At 45.0% G+C, this 21,687-nt stretch overlaps 1 protein-coding gene across 2 annotated transcripts in view; it reads right to left on the bottom strand.

Moving 5' to 3' along the window:
• Positions 1–21,687, bottom strand: part of ERN1 (endoplasmic reticulum to nucleus signaling 1) — an 82,145-nt gene that overhangs the window by 43,743 nt on the left and 16,715 nt on the right. Inside the window, exons 1-2 of one of the 2 annotated variants that reach the window (XM_070479793.1) lie at positions 10,169–11,045; positions 9,962–10,082 (exon numbers count right to left, since the gene is read on the bottom strand). In XM_070479793.1, coding sequence (XP_070335894.1) covers positions 9,962–10,082; positions 10,169–10,198 — 151 coding nt within the window. In that variant the 5' untranslated portion in view covers positions 10,199–11,045. Of the gene's footprint in view, positions 1–9,961; positions 10,083–10,168; positions 11,046–21,687 lie in introns of those variants that run through there. The other variant, XM_070479792.1, reaches the window with a different exon arrangement.

The raw sequence follows: 21,687 nt of genomic DNA, 5'->3' as shown, positions 1-21,687 counted from the left end.
AGCTCTGTTTGCTCACTCACACTTAAAAATTATTTAAGTTTACGGGAAGAAAATGATATGGCGTTTGCTTCCAAATGATGGAGATGGGGGGAGCAGACAGTCATGTGTGAGTCATCACTGAAGCTGGATACCTGAGACTTTCATACTATTCTCTTTACTTCTGTGTATGTTGACGTTTTCCTAAAATGAAAAAAAAATTTTAAGAAGAGAAGCTAAAGAAAAAAAAAGGAGCTATTTAAGGAATACTTTTCTGGGAGGGGGGTGGGGGGATGAGGGGGGTGGGGTGGGATGTGGCGGGGAGGGTCTGAAAAGAAAGACCTATTCTTCCTGCCCAGCCTCAGCTGTAGCATGAATCTTGATAGCCTGATCCTATAATGTCCCAAGGCTGGAAGAGAGAAGAGAAGCCCAGGGGAGGAGCATGAAGGACCCTGTCAGCACCATTTCAGGCTTCCCTCAACACAGAAAAATCTCTCCGATGAAGTCGGTCACTATTTGAGTTCATCGCTTCAGACCAGAGTTTGGGGCAGATGGCCTCTCTCTGCAGGTGACTCTGGGCCGACTCACTCTCACGTGGGAAGAAATCAGATCGCTTTGATTACAGAGGCCGCAAGAACAGGCTGCCATCTGACTGGAGCTCGAGAGGCCTACGGGATCCTTTCCGTCCCTAGATGAGTGCCGATGTTTCTGGAACACATTGCTTCTCCAGTGGAATGTAGGTGGGTGCGGGCTTTACTGCCCTGCTCCTCCTCACCCTTCTTTCCAAAGCACCATCTCCCCGCTGCCCGTGACGCAGCCCGCATTTAAAACCAGCCCCAGGTGAAACTAAAGCCCATTATACAGAGCGAAGTAAGCCAGAAAGATAAAGACCATTACAGTATACTAACACATATATATGGACTTTAGAAAGATGGTAACGATAACCCTATATGCAAAACAGAAAAAGAGACTCAGATGTACAGAACAGACTTTTGGACTCTGTGGGAGAAGGTGAGGGTGGGATGTTTCGAGAGAACAGCATCTAAACATGTATATTATCTAGGGTGAAACAGATCACCAGCCCAGGTTGGATGCATGAGACAAGTGCTCGGGCCTGGTGCACTGGGAAGACCCAGAGGGATCGGGTAGAGAGGGAGGTGGGAGGGAGATCGGGATGGGGAACGTGTAAATCCATGGCTAATTCATGTCAATGTATGACAAAAACCACTACAATAATGTAAAGTAATTAGCCTCCAACTGATAAAAATAAATGAAAAATAAATAAATAAATAAAACCAGCCCTGGGGCTTCCCTGGTGGTCCAGTGGTTAAGAATCCGCCTTGCAATGCAGGGGGCTCGGGTTCGATTCCAGGTTGGGACTAAGGTTCCCACACACCTTGGAGCAACTATGAGCCCACACGCTCTGGAGCCCAAGAGCCACGGCTAGAGAGTGCAGGCGCCGCAAGGAAGGATTCCACGTGACCCAACTGAGATCCCGCCTGTGGCAACTAAGACGAGACGCAGCCAAATAAATATCAAAGACAAAAAACAGCCTCAGGACCTCCCTGGTGGCCCAGTGGTTAAGAGTCCGCCTTGCAACGCCGGAACATGGGCTCGATCCCTGTTCGAGGAACTAAGATCCCACATGCTGCAAGGCAACTAAGCCTTTGAGCCACAGCTAGAGGGCCTGCAAGCTGCAACTGGAGTCTGTGCACTACAACAACAGAAATCCCACATTTGATGCAAGAGAGATCCCCATGCTGCAGCTAAGGCCTGATGCAGCCAAATAAATAAATATTAAAAGACACACACCAGCCTCGTCTCCGACTGGAAGCCCTCTCCAGGAGCAAGAGGTCTTCCTGTCGGCTAGAAACTTTGCAAACCAGACCCTTCTCAGTGCCCCTCCGGCAGTGACCAGAAATGTCCTGGGCTGGCCCTCTTCAAAGGGATTCAAGGGCTGAAAAACCACAGATGAAGTCCCAACCACCCTGTGCTCCCGGGAAGCCCCCCGGGATACCCCGCCTTTGAGAGCCTCCTTCCTTCTAGGAGCAAAACGACAGAGGGTGGACAGTAAGCGGAGAGACTGTGGAGAAGAGAGGGGTGAAAACCTTGGGATATGGCGCGGTGGGCACTGAGGAGGGAACAGCCGGAGGCTTGTGAGAAGAGAAACGTGGTACAAGACTCTGAAGGCAGGTGAAGACAGGCAGGCACCAGGGGACAAAAGGGGATGTGAGAAAGAAGCAGGAAGCACAGAGGGAGGGTAGCGTAGCGGGTGTCCCTGGTGGTCCAGTGGTTAAGACTCTGCACTTCCAGTGCAGGGGTGAGAGGGTTCGATCCCTGGTTGGGGAACTAAGCTTTCATGTCACATGGTGCAGCCTAAAAGCAACAGCAAGAAGAAAACAAATAAAGAAAAAAACTAAGGGCAGTGAGGAAGGCAAGGCCATAACCCCAGTAAGGTGGTCTGAGACAGTTTGGGAGTGGGGTGGGGAAAGGAGGGGTGGTCAGAACCAAACAGGAGGGGAATAAAAACATCAACAGGATTTAGTCCCGATAAGAAAAATGAAGTGAAGAAACGGAATGAGTTTAAGAGGACATGGAGATTTTAATCCCAACTGATGGTGAAGCTAGCTTGGTTAGTCTGCATGCAAAAAGCTGCCATTTCCTCAAGAAAATGCTTAAGGGTCTAGTATCCTTCTTTTTTACATAAAAATCATTGGTAGAAATGAGGTCATTCAGCACTCCCCCACCTTAACTAAAAACTTGAGTCTCCTCAATACGGTCCACGCACTCAAGTGAACCAATTAGGGACTCCTCCCCAGCGGCGGCTCATTTCCTTCCTCCAGAGGGAAGGAACTTGGGTAATCTGTGCCCTAAACTCCCATGAAAGTTGTCAGGTCCAAGTTGTAGGGCAGCAAGTCTCAAAATTTTCCTCAAAGGTCAGCTTACATGGCAAGAGCGTTTTAAAATAGATTTCTGATCAGAAGCTCTTAAAATCCACAGTGACATTCCAAATCTTATCAGAACTAGGGGGAGGGCGCCGGAAGCTTTCTCTCAGGGTAATCTCTTCCAGGGGCTTCCCTGGGGGCTCAGCAGTATACCACCCGCCTGCCAGTGCAGGAGACTTGGGTCTGAACCTGGGTCAGGAAGATCCCCTGGAGAAGGGAATGGCAACCCTCCCCCACAGTCTTGCCTGGAGAATCCCATGGACAGAGAAGCCTGGTAAGCTATAGTCCACAGGGTCACAAAAGAGTCAGATATGACTTAGCAACCAAACAACAACAATCTTTGCAAGTCACCAAATGTCATGTTTGATGAAGATGATCCTGTAGAAATACCAACATAATCTGAAAAACCAGCCATCGTACCAAAGGCTGTTGGACTCTAAGGTCTCACTCATCCTTGCCTTGGCAGAAGTAACTCAGGCCAAAAAACACACCCTGCATGCTACAACCAACCACGAAGGAATTCAAGCTATAACCAATCATGAAGGAGGACAAGACAATTTAATGCTTGGGACTCCGCCCCAGTGCCTTTCAGGATGTCATTAACTTCACAGAGTTTAATTCTGGAGTGATGAGAGTGTTCTCCCAAAGGTAAGTAAGAGGATGGTAACTAAGTCACAGCCAAAACTGGCCTTTTATCCTGAGCTTCAATATTCACAACTGTATTCCAAAATACACCAAGCAACGTTGTAGAGAATGCCTGCTGGAGCTGAAATCTCTGCTACTGTGTGTGATGACCGCTATTTTGTTTTGTTTTGTTTTTTTGGCCATGCTGTGTAGCATGTGGGATCTTAGTTTCTCAACCAAGGATTGAATCTGAGTCCCCCGCAATGGAAACGCTGAGTCTTAACCGCTGGACCACCAGGGAAGTCCCATGACCACTATTTCCAAGAGCCCCTCCATAACATGGGACATATTGTTCTGAGGCAAACCCCAGGCAAGTGGGAGGGACGTGAATTGGGGGCACAGATACACGAGGCTGTGTACCAGCCGGTGCTCACTGAAGCTAAGTGATGGGTGCAAGAGTGTTCATTCGGTCATCATCTCTTTGTCTGTGTATGTTTAAACTCTCTTGATAAAAAGCAAAACACTCAAAAAAAGAAAATACTTTTTCAAGAGACTCAAAAGCAGAAACAGGCCTCTCTCACAGCCCCTCTCAGAAACTTAATTTTTAGTCCTCCAAAACAATGGAGAACAAATAAACACTTTTCTGTACTTCGGCAATTAGGGAGAAAGGCAGTGATGGTGTATCTTAAGCCTAGAAAATTTCTTAAGAGAAAATGGATTAGAACTACTAACGAAACATCGGCCCCTTTCCCAACCTCTCCTCTCTTGAGTGTCACACAGAGTTTTTGGTCAAGCTGCTGATGGTGGCTTGCTAACACTCTAGGGGTACACAAACCCTGCCTGAAGAACAGGAGAGAAAGCCAACTGCAGAAAGTCATGAAAAGGCACGTGCAGCCAAAGATCAGTAGCTGAACTGGAAACTTCCATGAAGATGCATCCTGGGGAGGCAAACCCCAGCCTCGCCCGCTTCTCCCTGGGGCCCGAGCCGGCATTGGGTGTATTAGAAGTTTACTGAGACCCCCTCCTTCAAGGAGTTAGAAATCCACCATGAGGACAAACATAGCCAGAAGCTCACAGGAAGCAGGAAGTGCCGGTACAGGCAGAGGCTTCAGTGCACTGCCTCTGGAGCCTGAGGAGGGAGGGGTTCGCCCTGCAGCAGGAGGCCAGGAGGTGAGCTGTGAAGGGGCCTTAATGGATGGAAGGGGACCTGGGCAACACTGCAGGCTGCTGGTGGGGAGAGGACATAAGAAAGGCCCCGTGTCTCCGAGACCTGGCGGCAACGAGCAGCTGAGGCTGGAGAGGTGGGTGACAGCCGACTGTGAAGGGGCTGACAGGTGTGATCAGGAGCTTAGACCTCACCCTGGGGCCCACTGCTTCTTCAACTGACTGTGGGGAAGGGCCAACTGTTGAAAAGTCCAACCCCCCAGAGATGAGGCTTCTGCGCCCTTCTGTACTTCTCTCCTTACAGGCGAGGAACACGGGTGGGCAGACCACACTCGGAGGAGCACTGCGATGCACAACACTAGAGCAACACCTTTCAGCAGGGGTGCAGCATGGTCTGGGCAGCCGTTTCAGAGGGTGTGTCCGCCGGCAGTGTGCTGGGTGATGGGGAGCGCGAGGCAGGCAGCAGGGATGGTGGTCAGAAGCTGCTGCATGGATCCAGGAAGTGCATGTTGAGAGCCAGGCTAAGACACTGGCAAGGGGGACCGGGAGGAGGGGTCAGGTTTGGGAGGCCCTCTGTGAGTCCACGTGACAGGACTGGGTGGCCAAGGGGCAGAGCATCGCTCTTTTCTGGCCTGAGTGGCCCATAACTATCAGCACAGGTAGGAACTATGAACAGAGACACAAGGTTGGAAATTCACAGGAGAAGATGTTCTTCAGGCTTCAAAGAACTAATTTTGTTTTTAATCCTTCCCTCATAAGAAATCTCCAATATTAACCATTTAGGGGGCATCTCAGGAGTTTGGAACTCTTTGGATGCATGGGTAGCTATTTTTATAGTTAGTAAAGAATGGTTCTAAGGACTTCCCTGGTGGTCCTGTGGCTAAGACTCCACACTCCTAGTGTAGGGGGCCTGGGTTTGATCCCTGGTCAGGGGACTAGATCCCACATACCACAACTAAGAGTTCTAATGCTGAAACCAAAAGATGCTATGTGCCACAACTAAGACCCCGAGCAGCCAAATAAATAAATGTGTGTTGTTGTTTTTTAAAGATATGGTTCTAAATTAGACCTAGTCCTCTGGACCTACTATTACAGGAAAGGAGATGGAAGGGAATGAGAGTGGGGGTTGCTACAGAACCATCTGAAGTTTAATGAAGATTTGAGTGTCAGACTCCAAGGGGAGTGTAAGAAGCCCTAAACCAGCCATGGCAATACCAAAGAGAGTCCTTTAATTCCACCAGGCCGAGGCAAGCTCTGTGAAACGAGTCTAACCCAGAACATGACAGCGACGTTCTCAGTTTGTGTCTGAGCTGGGAGTGCAGAAATGAAACACACTCAGTCATGTTCAGTGGTGAAATTTCAGAGACAGACAGTGGTGCTGCTGCAGTTACAAAATCACAGCTTATTGGGATCACACCTACAGGAAAATGTCAGGACTCAAATCTGTTTCCAAAAACAAACAGAACTTGTTTTCTGTACTAAGTGGAGTTTGCTGCTGTGTTGTGAAAAATCTCCATTTCTGGGAACAGCAGCACATGTTTGGTTGAGGAACAAAAGCACCTGCCAAAACTATTCTGTGGATAGAAAAAAAAAAAAAATCACCCCCAGTTTCTTGGTCCCTGAAAAAAGTAAACAGTTAGGAAACCACAAAATGGAGTAACAGGTAAGTGTTCTGCAGAACTCCAGTTTGATGACTTAGAGGTGTCTGCATCGGCAAGTTTCTTCCATTTCAATCTGACTCACCATGGCCACTCAGGCCCAAGCCCGCAACCTCCCTTGTCTGGACGGGTGCAGCAGCCTCCACAGCTCTTATGGCCACTATGTACTTTATCTCCTTATCTGATTCCCCCATAGAACGAAAGCTCCACGAGGGCAAGGATTCTGTTGTATTTTCAGGGTCTAGAAGAGTAGCTGGATACATTTATAAATCTACTTATGTAGTGTTGCTGTTGTTTTCCACTGTCTCCCAGAGCCTGCTCAGATTCACATCCATTGAGTCAGTAAAGCTATCTAACCATCTCATTCTCTGCCGCTCCCTCCTCCTTTTGCCTTCCATCTTTCCCAGCATCAGGGCTGGAAAACCAAAGAGTTGGCTCTTAGCATCAGGTGGCCAATGTATTGGAGCTTCAGCTTCAGTCCTTTCAATGAATATTCAGGGTTGATTTCCTTTAGAAGTGACTGGCTTGATCTCGTTGGTGTCCAAAGGCCTCTCAAGAATCTTCTCCAGCACCACAATTCTTAAAGCATCAATTCTTGGGTGTTCAGCCTTCTTTATGATCCAGCTCTCATATCCCGACAAGACTACTGGAAAAACCATAGCTTTGACTACACGCAATTTTGTCAGCAAAGTGATGTCACTTGCTTTTTAATACTCTGTCTAGGTTTGTCATAGCTTTCCTTCCAAGGAGCAAGCACCTTTTAATTTCATGGCTGCACCTACCATCCACAGTGATTTTAGAGCCCGGGAAAAGAAAATCTGTCACTACTTCCACGTTTTCCCCTTCTATTCGCCATGAAGAGATGGGATCAGATGTCACTATCTTAGGGTTTTTTTAAATGTTTTCATTCTCCTTTCACTAACATATTAATGGTTTTGAAATGTTTAGTTGTAATTGCAAGATTAAAATTAAATTGAAAATTCAGGGTCTCTATATGTTACCATCTTTAATCTTTGTATAAAAATATACAGAGAGACAGAGAATTCCCTGGTGGTCCAATGGTTAAGGCTCCATGCTTCCTCTGCAGAGGGAATGGGTTCAATCCCTGATTGGGGACCTAAGATTCCACAAGCTACACAGCCCCCAAAAAGGGGGGGGCGGTATGGGGGCGCTCCCAATACTAGATAGGGCTGAATTCAGCTAAAATCAGCCAATTTATTCTCAGAAAAACAATGAGACTTAGAACATACTGAAATTTCACTGAATTAAATTGAACTGAATTTCATTACTTAAAATTCCTAGGTCTTAATCAACTTTCTCTAATTCTGCCCGCAAGTGTCTTTTAACTCCTGCCCGCTCTGCCTACCTAACCAGTTGCTGGGTTCCCCTGACTCTATTTCTGGCAGGCCCCTCATCCTTCCCACCTCTTCCCTTTTCCCTGCCCCTTCCTCAGGTCTGTCTGCCTCTCTCGTCGCACACACTGCTGTAGCACCTGCTGAGTCACTCACCTGCTCAGCTGTGTGAATGGCCCCCAACTTCCTGCTCCCTCAGGCACAAACGCCTCAGAGGCTGCCACAGGCCTCAACATCCCCTCTGTCTGCCTCCCTCCACCTCCATCACCAAGTCCCTCCCAAACCGGACCTGTCCCCACACCCCGGGCTGGTGCCTCCTTTGTTCCCCGCCAGGCTTCCACCGACTGAAATCTGATGTATCCAGCGAGGCTCCGATGCACCTATGGAGCCTTTCCTGGCCCAGCTGGGACGGTCTCCTAGCACCTCTCTGCGGTGGTTACAAGGCTGCTTCCCTCTTGAAGTTCTGTGTACTTGTCAAGTCTCCCTCCCGACTGTGGGCTCCTTGAGGGTAGGGGCTGTCTTTTTCCTCTTTGGGCCCCACACAGTATCTTTCACAGATAGAGTTTAGAGTTCTCTAAACTTGCGTTAAACTTCAAAGGAGACAAGGGACCTCCCTGGTGGTCCAGTGGTTGAGAACCCGCCTGCCAACGCAGGGGACATGGTCCCATCCGGAAACCAAGACCCCACATGCCGCAGGGCAACTAAGCCCACGCACCATCGTAAAAGATCCTGCGTGCCACAACTAACACCCGATGCAGCTAAACAAATATTTTTCAAGTATCTTTAAAAAATAAACAAACAAATAAATAAAGGAGGCAGGTTCTTTCAGCTCTAAATTACAGGAGAGAACAGATTGTTTCTTATGTTTGGCTAAGTAACAAACAAGACAGGACACAGTTTTGCTGGCTACAGGCAAGGCTACTTGCAAAAATTAAGACTTGGAGATCGATCTAAAACAATACACGCAGGGAAAAAGCAAAGCAGAAGAATGAACTGGCTCGGGGGCAAAAATGTCGTGCCTGGGAATACTGAAACTAAGGGACCAGCCCTCATGTTTAACAGCAAAAATGTTTATCTCAGTCCTTTTGTGACTTGCTGATTTTCATCTCTGGACAAAATCAGACATTCTGAAATATAAAGAACTCTGCTTAAACATGAGAGCACAGATAATATTCAGGGAGCCTATAATGCATTGCCAAAACTGGGCTCTCCCATCTTGCTGTGGGCTCTCCCTCCGGAGGGACGGTCCTTTCCATCACTTAAAGTCCATGCTGACCCAAACTGGCCTGGACAGGTGAGTCTTGGTTACCCAGCTGCCAGCATCTGTGGATGGCAACTAGGTTTGCTGCTGAATGGACAAGATGATGTGTGACCTTCTGATATATGCTAATATTTTTCCAACTAAAAACACTGTTTTGGAACATTTTATTAATGAAGGAAAAACATTTGCTGTGTTCAAGAGAATAACGAGTCATGGCTTAGTGACGAAAGAGAACATACCAGTCAGACCCGAATTTACGGCCAAAGGACAATTACGATAGGATGGAATAAAAGAGATGACTTTGAGAGCCCCCAATCCTGGGATTTGCCTGGCATTTATCCAGGAAGATTACTTTGGGAACTGAATATGATTTCCCAGCTGTATGGAGTCCACGCTGCCTACCATCACCAGGAAGACAAGATGATAAAATGGAAGCTTGGTAGAGTAAATGAGAAACAGCCTCTGTCTTCCACTTCCCTCAATGTAAACAGCTAATAACATGACTGACTTGGATGAATGTCAAATCCAACTGCCCTCAGTTATTTCAGCCTCTATAAAAACAAATGAGTAATTTGAGGTTAAAGAAGATCGCTTCTTGTAATTATGATTACAAGATTCTAATCATTAGAACTTAAAAAAAAATTAATGTAATATGTCTTCGTAAAGACCAACCAGCCAGGACTATTCATAGAAAAGCCTAGAGCCATTTATACATGCAATCTAGACAACTGTAAAAAACATAATAATAATAAAAAAGATAAAGCTTGTCTCAACTGATGCCCTGAGTGGATAATCACAATTCAGATTTTAAACATACCCTTTGTGTACACTTCCTCTCTTCTCTTTGACTCTTTTCCTTTTTTAATTTATTAAAATCATGTAAATCATTTATTAAAATCATGTTTCTCTCTTTTTCTGGAATGTTTCCTCGGAAGCAGCTGAGCAAATGTCCATGTCACCCCAGGACCAAATCCCAATTACCTTCTTTTAAAGTCCATTTGATGGAGCCTGTCCTCTTGCTGACGGCATGCAGACTTCCATCCAACGTTGACACAAACAGCAAGGTTTCAGGAAGTGTCACAGTGCTGGGACTCCCCAAAACCTGCAGTGAGAGGTGGAAGAATGGATGTGGTCAATGTGATTCTTCATCTTGGGTGTGCACAACCACAGACCAGCCCCCCCACTTACCTGAAAAGTTATCCTTCTAAGATCCACCATGTCACAGATGAAGAAACAGAGGTTGACAAGCTCAAGTTCCCATCAAGGGCATGTGTCTGGACAACAGCTGGTTTTGGACTAGAACCAGATTGCCTTATTCTATCTGAGCAACAGTCCTTCCCACACAAGGGCTAATGACCTAACATGTCAGGGACAGGGGACTCTGAAATGGTCCAAGGCCAGCCTCCACAGAAACAGCTGGGGAAAGTATGTATGCTCAGCTTTGAGTTCCTTTTCTTGGCTATATTTTACTTTCTGAAACCTGGTTATCTTGCAAGATTCCATGCTAAAGTAGAATGCCAACACACCGACACACAACTTACGAAATTTTAAAGGCAAGGAATCTGGCTCAGTGGCAAAGAATTTGCTTGCAACACGGGAGACTTGGGTTTGATCCCTGGGTTGGGAAGATCCCCTGGAGAAGCGAATGGCAACCCACTCTGGTATTCTTGCCTGGGAAATCCCATGGACAGAAAAGCCTGGTGGGCTACAGTTCATGGGGTTGCAAGAGTCAGACACAACTTAGCGACTCAACAACAAACAACAACAAGGAATTCGGGGGAAATATTTAAAGCAAAATAGGAAAAACAGCTCTCATTATAGAAAGAGTTTATATAATAGTAAACACCAAGATTTTGAGGGAGACGTATTATAAAAGAAAATGTATGACTCAGGGAGTTCAACTTGGTGCTCTGTGACAACCTAGAGGGATGAGATGGGGTGGGAGGTGGGAGGGAGGTTCAAGAGCAAGGGGACACATGTATACTTATGACTGATTCATGCTAATGTATGGCAGAAATCAACATGATATTGTAAAGCAATTATCCTCCAATTAAAAATAATTTTTAAAAATTTGCCATAATAACCCAAATTATTCTTCACTTATAAAAATACAATTTAAATTAAAATGTACCTTTAATCTTTAATGAATTTTAAAAATATTCTACAGAAAATAACCAAAGGTAGTGAAATTCACTTTCTCATCCACTATCGGTTGGCAATGAAAATTATGTTAATGCAATCTTTCTGGAAAGCATAAAAGTATTCATGCTTTTGACTCTGCAGTTCCTCTTCTACATCCTAAAGAAGTTAAGTCCAGCTATGGGAAAAGCTCTTTGCACAATGATACTCATCAAAACCCATTTATAAACACACACAAAAAAACCAGGAAAGACCTGAACACTTCTAAATGGCTGAAACAAACTAGGACACAAACAGTCAATGGAATATTATGTAATCATTAAAATGGCCCTTGGAAGAATCTACAATATAGAGAAAAACTTGTATGTGTTGTCACATGAGAACTATAGAATCCAAAATTTAATGTACACTGTGGTTATGATTAACTGGACAGCCTTTTTTTTTTTTTTGCTTGCCTGTCCTCTAGGTTTGCTAGGAACTGTACACTCATCCACATGGTTTCCATGGGAGCGAATGCGTGTGTGCACACGCACGCACAAGCAGGCAATAGCTGGTACGGTTTCCTAGGATAACTCCCTCCTGAAGTCCGGGCCCACTCAGCAACGCCGCCTGTAATGAGATTTTCTCTTCTTTGTCACTGTACTGTCACACCAATCAGCTGGTTCCTGCAGGTCTTGAATTAAAAACGGGTCAATGCAACTTGCTTACACTGTGACAGCTTAAATTTTGGCACAAACGCTTTTTTAAAAATACAGCAGTATGGCTGGCTTTTAGCATGAGACATAAAGACTGTGCCTGGGAGCCTGAACCCCAAAATACCTGGCCACTCTTGGTAAAAGCCAGGATGACACTAATTAATCTACTAAAGCAGATGGCTCTCTCCAGGGCAGCCGGAGCTGGTGGGACAAACCTCCAGTGCCTGCATTCCTTTTCCAATGTGGAGACCCCCTGGCAAAGGGGCCAGGCAGCTGCCAGAACCCCTCTACCTCTTGCCTGTGTCTGGCCTGCAGGGGAGAAGCCCTGCCCTCCACTTTGCCCAGGGCGAGGACCCCTTACCTGGGATGAGTGAAATAACTGCAAGCCTTACGGTTCCTGCTGAATCTACCCTCCAGGTTAAGCCTTAAGGCTGAGAAGAAGAATCTGCTTTTAACTCCACTTCTGCAAGCAGGAGATCGGTCTCAGTACAACCTGGCTAGGAAAACAGAAGCCCCAACGTGGTGGCTGCCCCGGGCGGAATCCCAAGTCTTGTACACCAACTGTCTAAAGTTATTTTGGACCATGGGGTATGGATGGTGACTAGCCTCACCTGGACCTGCTCACACCTGAACACATATCACCTGCAGCACCTGGCCTGGAGAACAGTAGCCCCGTGATGCCCACTGAGGCTGGAGCTACTTGGGACCCCGGGGGAGGGGCTACCTCCTCTGACAAAGGGGAATGAACGGGTCTGCGACTTGATGTGGGGTGGTGGGATTAAGTTAGGTGGGGGTAGTGTGAAGGTTGAATAAATGAAATGGGAACATGTATGCATATCTGGGGGCCAACAGGTGGAAACCCGCCCCTCTGTCACACAGTTACCCTGGGAACAACCACTCTTGGGTCTTAGGAATCATGCCAGAAGCAGGTTGAACAATCTGGGTGACTGAAGTACTAAGAAATTAAACTCAGAAAAGAGAAAAGGGAATTAAACTCGGGAGGTTTCTGTGGATATGTTTTTCTCCATGTGGAAAAAGCTGGATGAGAGAGAGAAAGATAAAGACAGAAAGAAGGTTGAGAAGAAACACGGCAGAAAAGCTGGGAGAAAGACCCTGGCCTCCAACACTTCTCAGGCCTGGCCAAGTCCTGTCCTTGGGCCCAGGGACACTCAACCCGTGCAATCAATTCCCCTGTTTGCTTAAGCTTGTTGGAGCTAGGTTTCTGTCCCTCGAAACTGAAACAGTCCTAAATACACACACCCACACACACACACAAATATTTTCAATATATCTATAGAAAAAAATGAAAATATTGTAAAATTATAGCCCTAGTTTTTCTCCTTTATTTTCTAAATTTTCTGTAATGTGATCATAGAAAGGAGATGGATAAGTTAGCAGGTGGAAGAGAAGCTGGGATTTAAAGGACCTTCAGTAAGCCCCTAAATCCAGAAGCCCTTTCCACCTCAGGGTATTAGGTAACCCGATCACCTTTGATCACTGAAATCCACCAAATAAGGGACAGGAGTTTAGAAACACAAAGGTCTCCCAGTCAGAGAGTGTGCATCCAGAGAACAGAAGAGTTTCATTGTAATTAAAGCCTACAGTACAACTATAATTAACTAAATGCCCCCAAATACATCTCATCACAGTCTTAATACTAAAAGGGGCCAAAACTTACTAAAACATATTAGTGCTGCTCCACCATTGGCATGGAAACGAAAACCACCTGCCTTGTCTGAGCATCTTGGAAACCACAGGAAGAGCAATTGTCCACGGTTGGTTGGTGACTAGAAATAAAACACTCATCGCATAACTAAGATGGTCTTCTAAAAATCTCAGAAAGACCAGGTTTGGCTGGAGGTCGAATTTAGCAACTGAGAATGCTGAATTAATCACAATGTCCACAGTGACGTCACAAACCCCATCACACCAGGCAGATTCTTCTCTTCTTTGAAGCTCTTGACAGTTTCAAATTAGAAAGAGACACTCTGAGCAGCATTAGTCTCTCATGAGGCAACTTAATATTACAAAATCTCTGCCTTTTTCTTCTCCTGGCATTTTTTAAAGCATTAAAATGCTTGCCTTCAGATACAGCTGCTATTTGTTGTTGTGGTAGTTTAGTCGCTAAGTTATGTCGACTCTGCGACCCCATGGACTGCAACGTGCCAGGCACCTCTGCCTTTCACGATCTCCCAGAGTTTGCACAAATTCGTGTCCATTGAGTCGGTGACGCCATCCAACCATTTCATCTTCTGTCCCTACCTTCTCTTCCTGCCCTCAATCTTTCCCAGCATCCAGGTCTTATCCAGTGAGTCGGCTCTTCGCATTGGGTGGCCAAAGTACTGGAGCTTCAACTTTAGCATCAATCCTTCCAGTGAATATTCAGGGTTGATTTCCTTTAGGATTGACTGGTTTGATTTCCTCACTGTCCAGGGGACTCTCAAGAGTCTTCTCCAGCACCACAATTTGAAAGCATCAATTCTTCAGTGCTCAGCTTTATTTGTGGTCCAACTCTCACATCTGTACATGACTACTGGAAAAACTATAGCTTTGACCACATGGACTTTTGTCGGCGAAGTGATAAGTTGCTATAACTCATGTAAATGCAATAAGCAACTAAACGCTCAGTGTGGGACACTGAGCACCGCTGAGAACTGTGTGGACCTGAGACATTTAAACACACTGCTTCATGGTGATGGTCTTGCATATCACCTTCACCCTGCTGGTGTTCCATTCTCCCTGCAATGGATGAAAGGGCTTCAGGTCCCAGAGCCACACACACTAATTTCCAGAGAGCCTGAGAGCAGAAAGGAAAAGGCTGATCCTGCCAATCAGCCTGGAATCTGCCTCGTTTTTCAAACTAGTGGGTTATATACTCCCGGCTTCATTGGTGACTTCTAAAAAAGTAATTGCAGTGACATGGTGGAGGCCGTGGCGGGTAATCTAGTCTAGTCTAAAATGAGACATCCATTAGCTAATTGGTCCTCCTGGAAGTCTGGCCCTCTCACATGAGGTGACCCTGACATAACAACTCTGGAAATGCCCCGTCTGAGGACCAGAGAGCTGGGCAATTTGGGCCAGATGATGCTGGGAAAATGTGTGCCTGTAAAAACAGCTTATTTCATTTAGGTTGATTCCATTGCTAAAATCCAGTCCTCACTGCTACTTGGCTCAGCCAGGGCTGCCTCCTTGAAAATGTAATTCCCGGGCTGGATCCTCATGTTCAATTTTCTTATTATAAAGCAAGATTAAAATGCACCACTTGCTTTGCATTTCCCACAAAAGACATGAACGCAGTTACCAACTGCTCATATAGAGATGATTAAAAGGTAGTTAAGTCTCCAACAATCTCATTTTCTAATATTCTAAACTCAGCTAATTGTCAGCTGCTCCTGCATTAATGAATTCAAATGTTTATATTTCAGGCAAGGAAAAAGAAGTCTTTCCTAAAACAAGCTCTGGAATAACTTTGTTTAGTATAGACATAAGGGACTGTCTATACAAACATTCACAAATCATGTGTTTAGGTAGCACAAAAACAAATGAAACAGCCTCTAACACACCTTTTTTTTAAAAGATTTAAAAAAATAGATATATATTTATTTGACTGCATCGGGTCTGGCTGCAGTCGAGGCATGTAGGATCTAGTTCCCTGACGAGGGATAGAACCCTGGCCACCTGCATTGGGAATGTGGATTCTTAGCCAGACAAGTCCCTTTAAGATTTTTTTGATGTGCACCATTTTGAACGTCTTTTACTGAACTTGTTACAATATTGCTTCTGTTTTATGTTTTGGTTTTTCTATCACTAGGCATGTGGGGGTCTTAGCTTCCCAACCAAGAACCAAACCCTCATCCCCCAGCACTGGCAGGCAAAGTGTGGACCATCAGGGAAGTCCCAAACCTACCAGTTTCTGAACTAGAACTTGGGACGGGTCAGGTCAGAGGCAGCTCCCCGGTGGCTGGAGAAGAGCCCACAAAGCTGGGGTCTGGCTACTGGTAGCAGCTGCCAGGCTACCACTGACAAGGCTCCTCCCCTGCACCCACCCTCTGGCCCCCGAAGATGAACAGCAGGAAGCATATTGCGCGCTGCTCTAAGATTCGGAACCCAGGGCAGCCCCGTGCTTCTCCAGTAGGGTTTTTCAAGAGGCTGCATTTTCCAAAGAAACATAATTCGTAAATTTCAGACACATATTTCAAGAACCAGCCTACGGGTTAACAGACTCCCTAATAACAATGGTCAGAAACAAGATCAGTGAACTTGGCACAGACCTTTCATCTCAAAGTCAGAGGGAAGAAGTGGGGCCATGCACACACGTGTCTGACACCCAGATGTAAAGTGATCTATACATGATACTGTAGTATTGGGTCTATGCCCAAACTAGTGTGTCCTTGTTGCTAAGTCATGTCAGACTCTTTTCTGAACCCATGGGCTGTCCATGGGATTTTCTAGGCAAGAATACTGGAGTGGGTTGCCATTTCCTTCTCCAAGGGATTCTCAGGACCCCAGGAATCGAGCCCGCGGCTCCAGCTGTGTCTCCTGTATTGCAGGCAGCTTCTTTCCAGTTGAGCCACAAGGGGAGACCACAAAAAAAAAAAATAAAAAATAAAATAAAGAGGATGTGCACACTGTGAACAAGAGAGCCATATACTTCTCAGGTGGCGTGCAAACTGATCAGATCTAACCCAAATGTCCATCTCCAAAAGCTCAATCTTTATAGGCACTTTCCTGTGAAACTTTTCCCATTCTTAACCTCCACTCCAACGACCCAAACCATTTATAATCATTAGAATACAATAATCTGGCTAATTACAAAATGGTATTATTTTTCTTTTAGGAGTACCACATTGATTTCCAGGATTTGCTGAGAGGTGGGATTTTTTTGCTTGTTGGTGTTTTTTTTTTTAACCAATTTTTTCCTGCATGGTCATTAGATTACTGTTACATTACATAATCCTCACTTTTAGTTTTACTTACTTAATTTCTATCTGAAAGACACAAAGGCCAAGTCCATAAAAAGCAGAATTCTAATTTGGAAAATAGCTTAAAATGTGACAGTTCACTACCTTGGTAGTGTATATTTTAAGGCACAATAAATCCATAAAACTTTTAAATAAAGACATGGAAATATTGCTTAAGTATGCTTGAGGTATAAGCAGAGATTAAAGGGTGATTCTAAACATTCTAAATTATTCTTGTGGAATATTTTTACTAGTTTTCAAGCCCGAGACCCATACAGAAAGAGTCTAATGATTGTGTCTTTGAACATATATACTCTCCCTGGTATAAAGAATCTGCCTGCAATGCAGGAGACACAGGTTTGATCCCTGGGTCGGGAAGATTCTTCTGGAGAAGGAAATGGCTACCCACTCTAGTATTCTTGCCTGGGAAACCCCCTGGACAAAGGAGCCTGGTGGGCTATAGTAGGTAGGATCGCAGAGTTGGACACAACTGAGCGACTAAACCACCACCACTCTTCCACCAAACTGAAAATACAACACTTGTATTAGTTGAGCAAAGATATTGGCATGTGTCCAACAGAAAACCCTTATACAACCAGAGTTGCACCTAAATTCCTGGAAACTATAACCGGCCACCAACAACCATTCTGCCTTGTGCAGTGCAAGGCTCCCTGCCCGGGCTCAAACCCACTGCACAGCAGGCCATAAAGGTAAAGGGAAGGTAAAGTGACTTTTGGTTGGTTGATGAATATCCATTACAGTATTATTAAGACTTGAGATAGGCATGCAAGTGAAGGAAAGGTTCCACAGGTAAGATTTCCAAGCTATTTTGCTTTTACTACTTGGGACAGGGGAAATCTTGAGAACAATTAAGACTGCATGTCACCAAATGTAGAATAATAAATTGCAAATGGACTTAGAATGTGCTAGGGAATCAGAGCTTCTAATTATTAACCTTAGCAATAATGCTTGGAGGTGAGAAGGGCATTGGGTGCTGGGGGATGTGCCAGTGCCAAGGCACCACAAAGAGGAGAGAAAATGAGACTTGTACATGTGCGCGTGTGGGTGTTATGGGGGAGATGTTTCCTATAGATAAGAAAGCAGAGGTGTGGAAAAATCGCAAGTAGACTGGATCCTCCTGTGGGCTATACCCAGTTGAAAGCCACAGGATGGGTGAGCTTATTTGGAGAGCTTATGGGTAAGACACTTTCTGGCTTGTCATACCAGATCCCAGTACTATAGGGCTTCCCACCAAAAAAAAAAAGGAGGGGAGGGGAACCTGTGCAATTTAGCAGGAAGTTCCTCAAAACAGTATTATGTAACATAGCCCCTTGGCAGGCCCTAAACGATTAAAAAAAAAAAGACATCTCTGTCTACAATTCTATTTGCAGCCATATTATACACTTCTGGCTGCAGACTCTAGCAGAGTCTGGCCCTTTGCAATTCTGGTGGCTTCACAAAACTACTAAGTGGGGTACTGTCATATTTGGCCACATGGCAGAAGACTGCCCAGCGATGGCCAAAAAACCATCAAGAATTCTCCAAAGCAGCATGTGACTGAAATCAGTGCCCAGTAAATGCCGACACACACCCATTACATAACAGTCTCCTGTTGAAAAATGAAGCCCACATCAAGATCAGTGGAGCAGGCTAGACTAGCAGCTCCCGAAGCCCTTCCTTTGAGGGTATCTCAGGTCTGACGAGACAGAGCCAAAGAAGTGAAAGAGTTTGCCTCCTCTGTTAGCCTCTGCTTTTTTTTTCTTCTTTTTTTATCCTCTGCTCTCTTATCCATAAGAACCATTTCCCTCATCACACCCACATGTGCACACACGCAAGTCTCATTTTCTCTCCTCTTTATGGTGCCTTGGCACTGGCACATCCCCCAGCACTCAATGCCCTTCCCACCTCCAATATTGCTAAGGTTAATAATTAGAAGCTCTGATTCCCTATTCTAATCAAACCCTGCTTCCCATCCCCCATCTCACTGACACACCTGAATTAAGAGTCAAGTACTCGGTATGGGTTTCCCTTGTGGCTCAGCTGGTAAAGAATCTGCCCATAATGTGGGAGACCTGGGTTTGACCCCTGGGTTGGGAAGATCCCCTGGAGAAGGGAAAGGCTACCCACTCCAGTATTCTGGCCTGGAGAATTCCATGGGCTGTATGGTCCATGGGGTCGCAAAGAGTTGGACACGACTGAGCAACTTTCACTCACTCAGCTCAAATGTGGAGACCTCTATACAGTCATCTGTACACAGTGACACAGAAACCTCATTGGGTTTATCCCAATTCAGTAGACTAAGGATGAAGAACAGAATTAAAACACCGGTGATATTAAAGAGACTTTTAACTGCATCTATGTTTTAATGGTTTTGGTCTAGGATAAAAATCATGCCAAACTCTGATACACTTTGTTTATCTGTGCTTAGGTCAGCAATAATCCGTCAACTGTATATATTTCCTTCTAATCAGCACATCGGCTGCTGTTTCTTGACATCAGGTCAATAAAGGTAACCATGACATTTGCTTTGGATGGGAGTCAGGTGTCTGACTGGGATGCAGAAAAAGGGCAAGGTTTAACTGAGCAGTGCTTTGTGGTTTCCAAACTCAGCCACTGAGAGAGTTAAACTAGTATTTGCAGCAATTCTTGCATGTGGTGTAATTAACCACCACCCAAGACAGTTAATTCTTGGTGGTCTAGGCTGCTCCTTTAATGGATCTGATAAAAGGTTCCTCCTAAGTCCACATCATTTCTGACAATAAAGGTGTGCTCATTTCAAAACAGGTGAAGACACTTTCCCCAACTGGTTCTGGGGCCCCAGGCTAAGTGTCTAAGTTCAAGCAGCTGGCAGTTCCATTTGTCTTTGCGGTCCCTCTGTCATCAACTTATATTGACCCCAGGGGAGGAGCATATCTATTTGGGCAGGAAAGGTGCTACAGGAAATCCTTTACCACACTGTGGTCAAGGTACCAAGCCCTGTTCTTAGTGTGATATCGAATCTCTAAAGTTGTTAAGCATTTTATTAATATTAAAACTAAAACCCAAGGTTTCACCATCATTTAGTGGTTGAGATTTAGAACGCACGTATCACCACTATTATTATTCAGTCTTCTTTACTGAAGGGAAACAGCAGCAATGCAGGCCTTGGAAAAAACTAAGACTCCTATTAGGCTCAGTTACCTTCATGGAGCAGCATCATAAACAAAACCAATAAACGTCTGATTAGACCATAAATTCATAAGTGGACTACCAGCTTTACAAAAAGCCAGATTTGATCTATTTGAGTAGCACATTCATCTGCAGTTAAACCTATTATTAGGAAGTCTTCCTATAAAAACTCCAACGGAAAAACAAAGGCTCAATTAGATACCAAATTTTTCAGTCTTGATAACAGCAATTAATCTGAAACTGTCAATTTTGCTCTTTAAACTTGGTAAGAGATTCCTTTCTGCAAGAGACGGACGGAAAGGGTCGAGTAGAAAGTGGATAAATGCTCTAGTTGAGTAAACATTATCCACAAACAACTGTATTTACGACATAATTGCCACCTAGGCTTGCCAGATGTTGCCAAGCTTTATAATGGAAGTCAAACACTATGAAATCTGCCTGAAGTTGAGCTCCTTGGCCAGATCAACTTTCCCCTAGACAAGAGCCCCCATTGTCTGAAGTACGTCTGAGGATTACCCACTGCCCGGCTGGCTCCATCCACCAGGCCACCTTCCCCTCTCCAGTTAGCTGATGGTCCCGGAAATCCACATGGTCCTAAGACAATACAGATCAAACAAGCAGGGGCTGTTTACAGCTTCTGGGATATGTAACTTCAGTGACGAAAAGAACTGGAGAAGGTCACCTTACCCCAGCCTCTCAGTTCACAGGAGAGGAGTCAAGGCCCAGAAAGTGAAGTGACTAGCCCAAGGCACCACAGACTGCTAACCGGACTGGAACCAAGGTCTCTCTGCCTCGCCTCCTGGTCCACTGCACACTGCACCACACTATAATTTCACTGCTTTAAGTCACGGTTCTCTGAGAAACACAGGCTTCAATTACTTGAGGCCTGGAGTCCTTTGAGTCTTGCTGGAGCTCAACACTCTGTTCTGATGGGGAAGGGGTTGGGACCTTTCAGATGAGACACCAAATTTGTAATTTGTAGATTCTACATAGCCACCCAATAGACCAAAGGCACTGCAAATGATACCGGATGGGGCCTTAAAAAAAGTGTTCTGGATAAAAATTTCTGAGATGAAAAAAAAAAAAAATTCCTGAGATCCCACTGTAGATCTAAGTGGGCTGGGATCACATCACAGAAAGTCAGGGGTCATGGACTTAGCCACTATAAAAAAAAAAAAATTCCTGAAATACATTTATCCAGCCCCGTTCTGATGGTTCTTAAAAAAAGTGCTCTTTGATGATGACGGTGATGAGACAGTGGCCACTGCCCATTCCTTTGATGAAGTGAGTCACTCTTTTAATGCCAGCGCCAAGGAAACGCACATTACTGATTAGCACCGAACGACTCCTTTTGAACATGGGGGACCATTTTAATGACATATGTACACCCATGAGCCTCACGCAGCGAGCCGTGACAGCTTCAATTTGCAGGAATAAGATGCTTGCAAAAATATTGACTTTTTCATGGCAAAGAAAATCTTATAAACAACAAGATCCTACTGTACAACACAGGGAACTATATTTAATATCCTGTGATAAACCATATTGGAAAAGAACATGAAAAAGAATGTGTGTGTATATATATGTATATATGTACAACCAAATCACTCTGCTGGTTTGATTAGAAACTAATACGACATTGTAAATCAACTATCCTTCAACAAAAACAAATTTTAAAATAAATAAAAAATAAAATCTTATGCCACGGGATTTCCAAACTCTCAGCATAGGTTTCTATTTTCTA

This window comes from Odocoileus virginianus, chromosome 17, assembly GCF_023699985.2.
Source record: "Odocoileus virginianus isolate 20LAN1187 ecotype Illinois chromosome 17, Ovbor_1.2, whole genome shotgun sequence".
Taxonomy (NCBI): domain Eukaryota; kingdom Metazoa; phylum Chordata; class Mammalia; order Artiodactyla; family Cervidae; genus Odocoileus; species Odocoileus virginianus.
Note: the sequence above shows the minus strand (reverse complement) of the source record. Positions and strands in the feature narration are given on the sequence as shown.